At 38.0% G+C, this 12,428-nt stretch overlaps 1 protein-coding gene across 1 annotated transcript in view; it reads left to right on the top strand.

Moving 5' to 3' along the window:
• The window catches only part of COL12A1 (collagen type XII alpha 1 chain), a 100,144-nt gene that overhangs the window by 23,183 nt on the left and 64,533 nt on the right, over positions 1-12,428 (top strand). The window contains exon 14 of the mRNA XM_058802795.1: positions 10,290-10,559. Within this exon, the coding sequence (XP_058658778.1) occupies positions 10,290-10,559 (270 nt within the window). The remainder of the gene's footprint in view (positions 1-10,289; positions 10,560-12,428) is intronic.

The following is a 12,428-nucleotide window of genomic DNA, read 5'->3' on the forward strand; positions in this document are numbered from 1 at the left end:
ATGATTCACCAATGTGCTGAATTCTTCCTAATAAAATGTAGGCACTTGAGCACTGCTGTTTACAGAATGGGCTCCCTAGGATTCTTCTGTGATTGATGAAGAAAGGCAAATACTTCCAGTAGGCAGATAGTCCATCTGAGATCTCATTTTTCCTTCAAAGAGCATTTCTCTGTCCACTGACTATACAAGGAGTAAGTGGCAGATCTAGACACCAACTGCCTGCCTGTCCCACTGCCTGAGACCCACTTACTCTGGTGGATGCAGCTGTCAGAGAATCAAGCACCTTGCTGTTCATGCTGAAAGTTTCCTAACTCCCTTGCTTTCACTACAAATGCAGGGTCCAAAAAAGTCCTTTTGTAGGAGAAAAGAGCCTGTCTCCTGCCCAGAACATTGCTGAGATCCAAGTAAATGAGATCAGGTATCAATATTCTGCCCATAGCCTCCAGAAAAGCTACAGATGATCAGGACATAATGAACTTCCCTGTTGGTAGTGGTGCTGCCACTTCCTCGTCTAACATTTTTAGAAGGGAAGAGGGAGGGTGAAAATGTAGCTTTTGTGCTGTGTGGGAGAGTTTGAATTTACCTCCACACCCCAGCAGGTTCACAATACTGCAGAATTTATTAGGTAAGAGTCTCCTTTATTCTTTCTACTGAACATGAGCCACCCAGGAATACAAATTTTACCCTCAGAACAAAAACAGAGTCCCAAGTAGACAGAGGAAGCTGATAGCCCTGCTTTCTCCTCTGTGCTATCAGTGTGTAGCCTCAGTCTTCCTTTGCAAATCAGGAGAAGCCTCTGTCTCACTGTTAAACAGACTGAGTGGTTCACTTCTTAGGAACATACCTCAAATTTTAGTAAAGGTTTGACCAAGTTAGCTGTTTACATTTGGTGGAAACATTTTCATTGAGTATGTTTGCAGTAAACTTAGGAGAGCTCTTTTATTAACATGGAGTTGTGGAGACATCAAGTGTGTTTCAAATTCATAAAGTAAGCTTAGCATTTTATCCTGTCATAAAACTTGAGCAAAAGAAAAATCTTTTAGGGCACTGCCTAGAGCTTCAGTTAAAACACATCCTAGAGAGAGCAGTGAATGAAATACAGTAGAATCCAAAAGCCAAAATCATCAGAAAAACAGAATTCAGTCTCAGGTACAGAGACTTTCTTGTCCTTTCAGTGCTCCCTGCTTTGTGTCTTCCTCGAGGGCTCTGATTCTTATTTGGACTTTCTGCTTTGCTAAATTGTTAATAAGAAGAAAAACATTCTCAACATTGGTTAAAGAGACAAATAATTTAAAAGAATATTTGCCTCTATCTTAGGAATAGGCTTGTATGAAACCAGATGAAGTTTAAAATGGGTGTTGGACTTGAAAGGTCACAGAAGCATTTCTGTACGAAATTTTGCTCTAAGCAACTGAATTGAAACATTACATTAAAAATTCAGTGACAATTTTTTTTTTGGGATAAATACGAGCAAAGAACATCCTATCACTCAACTGAATGACTTCTTATCCAGTTCTTCAACTGGGAGGACACCAAATTAAAAATTATTTACCACTTTGACATGTATAGCTCTATAACTCAAGTATAAATTCTTTGAAGATTCAGAAGGATTTGAAAATCCTATCAGGGTGCTCTTCAGAAAACATTACTCTTCATATGAAAACCGTCTCTTAAATTTTCTTGGTTAGATAAAACATCAGTAAAAGCACTGTGTAGATGCCAATCCTTACTGGGTGATCAAAGGGAAACAACAGAATACAAATTTCTTTTTGCATGAAGCAAAGACCTAATTCATTATATTTCCTCATGAAATATCTACCATGTATTTCAGTAATCAGCATATCTGCAGTTTCATGGGGCAATAAAAGTACTTGAATTAGGCCAGAACTCTTTGAACACAGTTGTAGATATTTTAAAAGACTGTGACTAACAGTATGAAAGGTTTTCAGAATATTTTTTGCAGCATATAAGACAGTATTTCACTATATGGCCCTGTCTTACCACAGTGAAGGATAAAATAACAAAACCTTTAAAGAAACCCAGACAATTATGAATAAAGAATTGCAATTTTGGAACTGAAAGGCAACATTGAAATTTCAAATATTATAGAAGTTTACATGAAAAGAGATGTTATGCTGGCTGGGAAGCTAAAGTAAATATGGTTGGACCAGGATGAAAAGTTACATAGGTCAGTGAAGTGAATACTTCACTAATGAGTAGCTGAAATAACTTGTCTGACTGAGGCTGGAAATAGGACAGGTCTTAACTTCTGGAGAAATAAACTTATCAACAGTAATGACAAAAAAGCTGTGAAAGGAAGCATAAAAAAGTGTTTAGTATTTTAGTTAGTTTTTCCATGAGCCATGGTGTCTGAGAAACAAAATAGTGTGGTGTGTGTTTTTCATTGCCAACAACCCAGAAAGACTGAGCACTTAAGTATTTTTCTGTATCAGGAATCCCTATGGGGCTTACTTGATGTCTTCACCATATGAATTCTCACCAAACCTATTCAGTCAGTGGTGCCATAGTTGCTCATCGTATCAGGAGCTAGGCTTGAGATTGCTTTTCAAACTGGGATGGTTGCTAGCTCATGGAATTGATATGTAGCCTAAGAGGAGTGAGTTTGAGTGTAGAGAACATTTCAGCACTAATAGAAAAGTGAGAAGAGTTGGATACAGTACCTTCTCCAACTCTCTTATAATCAAGAGGCAGGAAATGAAAAATCCAAACTCTCAGATGTTTATGGAATTTTACTGAATCACTAAATGGTCTCCTGTGATTAAGGATGTAGGCAAGCATTCTTCCTGCTTTCAGTAATGATTTATTTTGTTCTGCATCTAGTAGTAGAACCCACATGGGCAGTTACTCTCAGACAAGAGTATCCTTCAGCAGAGAGGAAAAAACCAGAAATTTTTAGGCTGCTCTAACCTGATCTGCATGGACATGTCTGCCCAGGAATTCATTGAAGGCCCTTCAGTTATGTTTGTTATCTCCAAAATATTTTGGAGCAGTTACAATTTGCCCCCTATTCCTCTGCTTTGCTCTGCATAGTAGTTTTGCAGTGTTTTGAAGTCGCTTGTTTGTTTCAGGATTCATGGGAAAATCAATCCACAGAAACCTAGAAACCATTCTGTGTGCTTGATATAATTTACCATGTGGGTAATCTCAGTTTCTCCTTGTGTTTTTCCTTTTGCTAAGCATATGCTTGCCCTTATTGCTTCTCTGCATAAAACAGAGAGGGCAAATATTCCCCCAAGTTACTGTAGATAATCTCTTTTATAAACGGTTTGCATAGCTCTCCGGTCCAGCCCAAAGATAAATACATGCCAGAGGATCAGCATTTTATGAACTGTTCACAGACAACACTGTGTGGAGAGCTTAGCAAATGAGTAATCAGAAAATTACTCATTTCTGAGTGCTGTTCCATTACTAGGTAATTGTTATTCAGAGAGAATGGATTTATTTCTTTTTTTGTGTGTGTGTGTTTTTGGAGCAGGAAAAGGGAAACAATGTATTTGCTCCTTTGTTGAAGGAGTATACTTTCCTTCTTCAGAAATCCAGATTTTAGGAAACTTATAGTGTTCTCATCTTTTGTATGACTTCTTTCAGTCATTGGCTGATTTTGTCTACAGTTATGAAGTACCATTCAGAGGTGAAAATTCTGGAGCTTTATATTTCATACTGCTTTAAACATAACTGCATGTGCAAAATATGTGCTGTAGAAAACTCTCCACTTTTATTCTCTCACTTCCAAAAGTGCATGGCAATCCATCACTGGGCAGCTTTGGTTGGAGCAGTTCTATAAAGGTGCCATGGAAAAATTTTCCTCAGATGTACTTTTTTGGATATGATTCCCCTCAGCTCACACAAAGTTGTTGAAACTGCTAAAGTAAGTTAAATCAGTGAAGGCTGACATTGGCCTTGGGATGGAACAGGGCTTGTGACAGCTGGGGGAACTAAACAAATTTGCAACTGATGGTTATATTGATGTTATGTAATATAGATTGAAGTACAAGCAAGAAACAGTCATGGAACGTCTTAGGGAAAAGTCATTCTCTTATCTCCAAACACTCCAAATAAACCATTTGGCTTTCAATATTGCTTGGGATCGTATGATCTTTACCCAAGTCCTCATACGCCAGAAATAAAACACAATGAGAAACATGGTGAAGGCAGTGAGTCTAAATGCAGCAGACAGCAGGCAGTTTGTGAGAGCTACTGTTTTTCTAATCTGTTTTTTAATAAGAGAAGTGGTTTTAGGTCTGGCAAGAATTTGATTTTCTGCCCAAATGCATGCTGTCAGATGAAAAGAACATACTGTACATTAGCTGCTAAGCAGATTAACTTTCATAAATTGCCGTTGTTTTAAAGACTAAAAAATTCATTGCTAGATTAAGCAATCAATACAGAAATGCTTAATCCTAATAAATGTCTGAAAAGCTTGAAAGCTGAAGATCTGTTTTATATGTCCTTTTGCTGGCAGCTATATGGTTTGCAAAAAAGTTTTAATAATATTTGAGCCACTGACTGTAATCAGGGAAGTCATTACACTTTTAAATACAAATTTCAGAGAAATTTAGAAAAAAGGCTGGTTCATTTTTTTCCTCCAGAAAAATACTCGGTAATCAGGTTTCCAGCTTTCTTGCACTGAGAAATTTCCAAGTATTTCCACTTATATCAGTGCAGATCCTAGGCTAGACATGCTGTTGGTAAAAAAGAAGAAAGTTCTTTGGCATATGTGAGGTTGCTGGTCTGCATTAGCAGAGGTGTCAGCCTGTTTTCTTTCTTATCTTTGTCCTTTTTGGAATAAGCAAAACCAGGCATATTGTATTATATTCAGGACAGTATAAATAAATTTGAGAGATAATTATGTCATTGTGTCTTCTGCTTTGGAAAGAGAATCTTTGTTTCAGTGATGCAGGGCCCAAATCTTCCATACTGTTTGAGGAGTAGCTATTTGTGTTGTGAGAATTAGGCCGTACCAAAACAAGATATGAAAAAAAGTTGTCATAACTAGATCATTTTCAGTTTGAAGTGATTTTCTGTTGTATATATTTCTTATAGTTTAGGTTTTGGGATTTTGGAGGAAGGCTCATTTTTGGTCAGAAAATGAGTAGCAGTTCTTTGCTACATAAATGATTCTATTTTGCTGTTTCTGTAGTAACATAAGAATGCTTTAGAAATGAATGGCCTCCTACAGACAGCATAGTACAAATTCAAGTGACATTTTCTTACAATGAGATTTTTAGCCTATCACAGGCACTTTACGTAATGGTCAGACAGCGTAGTGCTGCTTCCGCCCTGACAGAAACAAGGACCCAGTGTCTTCAGGAGGTTTAATGCTGTATCATGCATTTTTAAAATTATACATTCCAAGATTTTTGAGTGACCTTTGAAACAGACTTGACAATCTGAGGAAAATTATCTTAGTTTTTTCTAGGAAACAAAGTATGTATCAGAAAAAAAACCCAGTGGGGGAAGATTGAGTGAATAATAAGAAGATATTTCTTCACAGTGTTAACTGAATAACTTTTGGAAAAGACAGATAGAATATTAAAGAGACTGAATGTGAACACCTGTTGGCATTATCCTACATCAGGGACTTGGGAGTGCCCTGGCTGAAGGTCCTCTAACCATTGTTTTCGGTTAGAACTCTCCTGGTTGGCCTTTTTGCCTTTCTGCAGAAGAGAAGAAATCTGCTTTAATGGGGTTATGTGAGTGTGTAGTAAGTCTTTGGCTTTCCCCTGCACCATGGCCACATCCCCTCTACTTGCCTGAAGGCTGGTTGCTAACCACTTTATGTCTTGGAGAGAGGGATATCAGCCCACCCAAGTGGTAGCCTCCCCCAGTGCTGAGGAGAGTTTGACCATTGGAGTATCATCTGCTATCTACTATCTAGAGGATTATCTGCTGTCATCTTATCTGATGCATGCACTTGGATCCTTGGCTGTGGCAATCTAGCCTGCTGACACAATGGGATACTCCTGACTTTTGCCCATTGTAAACAAGGCAGGACTCAGGCCAGAACATTTTGGTCTATGCCTCTACAAGCGAAGGCTTATTTAGTTGATTCTGACATTTTAGGATGCTAGCTTACAGAAATCCTATGTTTAACTGAAATGAAACATAGCTCTGCACAAAATTCACCACTGCAGATTGATTTTGAAACCCGGTTTTAAAAAAACACACACAGAAAGCTGTTTAAAATTTGGGCCCAAATTGCATGTAAAAATCCCACTGAGATCAGCTGGAGTTGTGTAAATGTCTCTGAGGGGAAAGGCCATTTGAATAAGGACATTTGATTTTTATGAATGTCAACATTTTAATTTTAGCTGATTCAGTCTTGTGTTCAATAACAACAGTGATTGCTGGAGAGCCATGGGAAGTGAGCCAAGTGGACAGAGGGAAACTGCTTTATTGTGTCTCTGGCACACTACAGTGGAAAAACTTAATATGGAAAGTGGACATTTCAGAAGTACAGAACAGAGTATAAAAGCACCTGACTGAAGGTTACCAAGTGAATTTTTCAAAGTGTGTCTGCTCTAAGTGATGGTAAAGTTGTACAGGGGACTGTAGGTAAAGTGCTCTGAGATAAAAAAATCCTTGTTTGCTGATGTCTTGGGGGCTGTATGAAGTGATGAACATACATTAGCCTCCATTTCCAATCAAGAAAAAGTAGGAATCCTTTGCTAGCCAGCCAGCACTTTTCTTTCTTATGATGTGCATTGTCTCTCCATGCTCCTTAATCATCCTGTTTAAACAAGCAGGCAAGATATTCAAGTGGATATTCAACAAACATTTCTAAACACATTGATCAAAGAATAAAAATAAGTATTCAGGTGTTACAGTTGTAGCTTCTGTGTGTGTCATGTACCTGACATATAAGCAAGCTACCCAGGTATTTAGTTTTAATACAAGAGAAGAATATTTCATAGGTCTTATTGTATGTTTGTTAGTGGCCACATGATACCATTGTTACTGTGGAGGATAAACGTGTTTCTTGACTCTGAGTGTAGCAGCTTTGATAATATTTCATGGAATCCAAACAGTTTAAGACTTACAGTTTGAGTTCATCTTAAACATAGGTGTTCTCCTAATAATAAATTAAAAATAAACCACCGTGGGAGATCAAGTGAAGCAGAAAAAAAGCTGTGAGTGAACTTCCACCTCACACGTGAGGTGCAAATCAAGTTAGCGTGTTATGTTGAAGAAATGTTCTCAGTTGCAGTGTAACATATAAAATGTCCAATTTCCCTTAGTAGGTAAGTTGTCTTGTCAGCAGTTTCCAACTATTTGAAGTAAAAATTTTCCATTTAGTTCTAGTGGTTTGGTAGAAATCCCAGTTCCTTTTCCCTCTTTTACCTTGACTTATAAAAAAGACATTTAGTTCCAAAGAATATTTATTTCAGAACCAACATATTACAGTAACTGCTGTTCATTATAATCCATTCCAAACAAATTATTTTCCTCTGTTATTTAATGACCTCAATAATGACTTAATCAATAAGGGTTTTAAATAAGAAGTTATTTTTGCAGTATTTCCAACATATATCATTAGCTGTAGTATCCAAGAGTAGACTTGCAAAAAATTGTGCTGTGGTAGCAGATACTTGAATACTGAAATCATGTTGTGGCAGAGCCATGTTTTAAAGTAGCCAAAATAAAGTGACTTGTATATTTATATTACATTAAAATATGGAAAGAAAGGTTTTTATTGTGAGACATCTGTGCATTCTATCAAGTTAAGTTTTCCATATTTTTTCTATTTGGATTGCCTTAATATTTTTTTTTATTGTATGAAAAAGCCAAGATTTGAGAGTAGGAGCTTAAGAGCAGACAGAAAAATTGCTGTAATTTACTTTTGAAGGCAAATCTTTTTTTCAGGCTTCCAGGAAAATTGTTATTTGGAGCTAAGATTCTGCCCTGGCTTTCATTTAATGCAGTCACTGAATTTGGTGAGACTTCATGAAGCATGAGCTGAATTGGCCCTTTTCACTATAACTTTTTCAGTATATGCAATCGCTGTTGGGAAATGTTAACTGAACTTTACCAAACCCTCTGTATCTTAACCTTTCTTTGAAGAGAAGATGCCATAAATTGTGGTAATTTATATTACACGGCTAGAAAAATCAGTTTGAAGGGTACAATTTTAAGAACTGATGCAGAGTTAGGACAGAAAAAGAACTGTCTCCAGAAAAACATGATGGAATGTCCCTAAGACTGAATTAAAATCAGAAACCCCCCGACAACGCGTGTTCTGTTAGGTGTACTTGAGAGTCATCTTTGTGATTGCTGTGGTACTCTCTGATTCTGCATTCTGTGTAGCTGGTGAATCTCTGATAGGTTGACATTAATTTCTATTCATCATTAAGTCAAGTGGGATTAGTTATCTCACTTTTAATGAAGCTGCACCAGCAAGGAGATGTTTCCAAAACCAAACTTTCTACAGATAATATTTTCTGCTCCACTGGGATTGTGTTTGGAAATGTTGCAGATTGTGGTGGAAGTAAAAGACAAATGAATATGAAAAGTGAAAACTCAGACTATGACTTTGAGCAATTTGCTGCTCAGCCTGAAACTGCTTCAGACTTCTGAATGTAGTGAGGTCTTTTCTTGCAATGAGTCTAAGTAGTGGAAAGTGGATAAGTATTGAATTCCTCTGTGTTCAAAGAATTTTGATTCTGCTCCTGTGGCTGCTATGGATTAGTATAAGGACATACTTTTATCAGTGAGGGTAAAACTTAACTGTGATGCCATGAGGCCACCCCAAGTGTTTAAGTCCTCTTGCTAAGCAGGAGCCACTCAGGAATGTCCTGTACAGTGAGAAATCCCACAGAGAATACACACCAAAGAACTGAGTACTTCTCTGTCTATGTGGATCTGGTTTCATAGAGCCCTTTTGCAGATTTTTCTATGATGAGGCTGTTGCACTAAATCCACCAGTCAATGCTCCTTTCTAGCTATCAAAAGCAAGTCATTGCAACAAGAAAAATTGAACATATGTTATAAATGTACTTTGAAGATTAAGCAGAGGCACTCCTTTCACTGCACCACTTTAGACCAATGAGCTGAATTTTTAAGCAGAGGAACTACTCTGGTGTGTTAGGTGAGACTCACATATCCATCTGACACTGGATTTCACAGACTAATAAGCTGCTTCCTTTGTTCCCTTTGGCTGAAACAAACTACAGGGAGGAAAGAGGTAAAGGTCTTATGAATGGAAAGATGGAGAATGTTTTCTACAGTAAGTGTGGGATTATGTAAACACATGCAAATTAGTTGTGAACATAAAATGAAATAGCTGATCTGGTAAGTGGGACTCTGGAATATACTAGTACTAATAAATCACCAAATAAAGTTGTCAGAGAAAGTACTCTTATTAGAGGCCTGGGCAATCATCAAGCGTATGGAGTTCAATAAGGGCAAGTGCTGGATTCTGCACCTGGGATGGGCAACCCTGGATGTACAGACAGAGCAGGGAATGAGATGCTGGAAAGCAGTGCCAGGGAAAGGGACCTGGGAGTCCTTTTTGATGGAAAGTTGAATATGAGAGGGAAGACAGGAGCAGACACTGATCTCTTTTCTGTGGTGACCAGTGACAGGACCAAAAGAATGGCCTGAAGCTGTGTTAGGGGACTTTTAGGTTGGATATTAGTAAAAGGTTCTTCATCTAGAGGGTGGTTGGGCCCTGGAACAGGCTTCCCAGGGCAGTGGTCACAGCACCAGCCTGACAGAGTTTGAGAAGTGTGTGGACAATTCTCTCAGGAACATGATGTGACTCCTGGGGATGGTGCTGTGCAGGCCTCGTAGTTGGTGATCCTTCTGGGTCCCTTCCAACTCAACAGATTCTTTGATTCTGTGATTCTGTGAAAAGTCTCCATTATTTAACCCTTGGAAAAAAGGTACACACATAACAATGACGATGAATGAATGAAATAAAATCATTTTTTTGAGAGTTAAAATTTACCTAAGTGAGCTGTACCACATTTAAGCACTGGCTTCATTCCAGGTCTTTGAATACTGCCATTGTTATTTTGCATATTCTAAAGCATGACTGCTGAGTATCTTACATGGTTGGGATAAGATAATTCATAGTCTAAAGTTAGCTTTAAGCATTTTTTTGAAACCTTCATCTATTTTCTCTTGGGACTACCCTCGTATGTTATTGAAAATAATATTAATGGGAAAGGTTTGGTTTAGCTTTTAAGATCATTTGGCTTTTACATTTGTACTTTGCTAACTTGTGCTATTTGTGTTTAAGAGAGAATTTGCTGTTTTCTTTCTTGCAGAACGTGGTTCACCACGTAATTTAGTTACCACAGACATAACTGACACTACAGTTGGGTTATCATGGACACCAGCCCCAGGAACAGTTAACCATTACAGGATAGTATGGAAATCACATTATGATGATACTGTGGGTGAGAAGAGAGTCCCAGGAAATACAGTGGATGCTGTGATAGAAGGCTTGGAGCCAGAGACTAAATACAGGATTTCGGTATATGCAGCCTACAGCAGTGGAGAAGGAGACCCGGTAGAAGGAGAGGCTTTTACTGATGGTAAGTGTAATACATTACCACCATTTTTAACATTCTGTTTTTGATGAAATTATAATTTTAAAATAAAATGGACCTTATTTTTCCCCTTTCTTTTTTATTTTTTTATGGAAAGTTTCCCCAAACCAAAATGCCACCTCAGCTCAGCCAATTTTGACATTTTGTTGGACTATTAAAAAACCAAAAAAAAAAAATCTTTTCTATTTCATATAGGTTTGGATTCAGCAAGAATTGCTTCCAAATTAAGATATGATTTGGTCTGCATATTACTCTGAATTCAACCTTTTATAGGTTTGGTGTGATTGCTAAAAATCAGGTGAAGGAAATATGGATAGAGCAAGGAGGAAAGATGGGGTGCATTCCCACAGAATCAATGAGTTTCCAAGTTATTGCCCTTCCAATCTTCACAGTCCTCAAACTGAGGCTCACTGGGTGATTTTGGTGTTTGTTAGTTACCTTTCTGGGGCTCTTCTTTTTCTTATTTTAAAGCATTATATTGTATTTGGTCAAAGGATGCTCAAGCCTCTCCTGCAGTGTAGGCAAAGTGAAAAAACACAGAGCCCAGGGATGGCTTGTTTCTTTGTAGCAGGAACTGCAAGTGAAGGAGTCAGAATGAATGAAGGGATGTCCTGGATAAGGCTTGACATTCCTGTTGTTTGCCTAAAGGGACCATGCAAAGACAGAGCCTGAGGGAGGAAGCATCATGTGTGTTTACATGTTCTTGTGCTCTGTCCTAAGTATCTGTTTTGACTACTGCTGGAGACAGGCTGCTGAATTACGTTAACCTTTGTCCTTGACCCAGAGCAGTTGTTCTCAAGGTTTTGCAAGAGTAGTGGTTGTTGCTGTTAGTAAGAGCTGACTCCCCAGAGTCAAAGCAGACTAGCAGACTGCTGTGCCACGGCTTCCTTCTTGGTTCAAGCACAGCAACACCAGCTGTTCTAGCTTTTCCAGGTTAGGTGGGTAGCTAGCCTCATCATTTATACTGACTCTCTGTGTGCTGACTGAGGGAACTTGCTGTTAGGCCTACCAATAGCCCCACACCTGGGGCTAATAGCCTGAAACTATTGTATCTTTCTGGCATACACACAATTAGAAATTGTCAGTTCCTAGGAGCTACAACGCCTACCTTACTGTGTGTTGAAATACTGACCGATTCCACCATGCCAAGAGGGTTCAGCTTTGCCAAAACCTAGATGGCTTATTTTGGCTGACAGCCAGCATTGCATACCTGTCAGTTCACTTGGGATTATTTATACCATTTGTACAGTCTGGAAAATATCTCTTAGAAGCTGAATGCTGCAATTTGTCGAAAAAATGCTTTATTAGTTCAAAGGTCTATTTCAGCACATATGCTATGTTGTGATGAGTGATTTTCCAAGCATTTGGAAAGTCACTCACATCTATTTGAAGGACAGTTTGCATGGGGTTCAACAACCAGCTGTTTAGGTATTCACCGGTACCTTATCAGACCTGTGAAGTCAAAACTTAGAAAATCTATAGGACATTGAGTTCATGAAAATCAATTACTTTATAATTTATCAATTTGAGAGTGCTGAATCCATTATTTAATGGATTAAGGAAAACATGACTAAGTAAAACTCCCAATTATGCAGCGTCATCATGTGATTTATACTTCCCCCTTTTTTGTCTCAGTAGTGAAAACCAAACATCTGGTTGTTTAGTCCATCACAATTAAAAAATAATTAACAATGGCGTGTGAGATTCCCCTGTGTCCTCCCCACAATCAAATACTGGAATTTTAAAAAGGCCAATTTTATTTTTTAGTACAGCAGCACTAATTTTGTAGTCATGCATTTGAATATATCTGTACATGAAAAAGTAAAAATTTATCCATATTTTTACATTGAAAAG

The sequence above is a fragment of the Ammospiza caudacuta genome, chromosome 3, assembly GCF_027887145.1.
Source record: "Ammospiza caudacuta isolate bAmmCau1 chromosome 3, bAmmCau1.pri, whole genome shotgun sequence".
NCBI classification, from domain to species: domain Eukaryota; kingdom Metazoa; phylum Chordata; class Aves; order Passeriformes; family Passerellidae; genus Ammospiza; species Ammospiza caudacuta.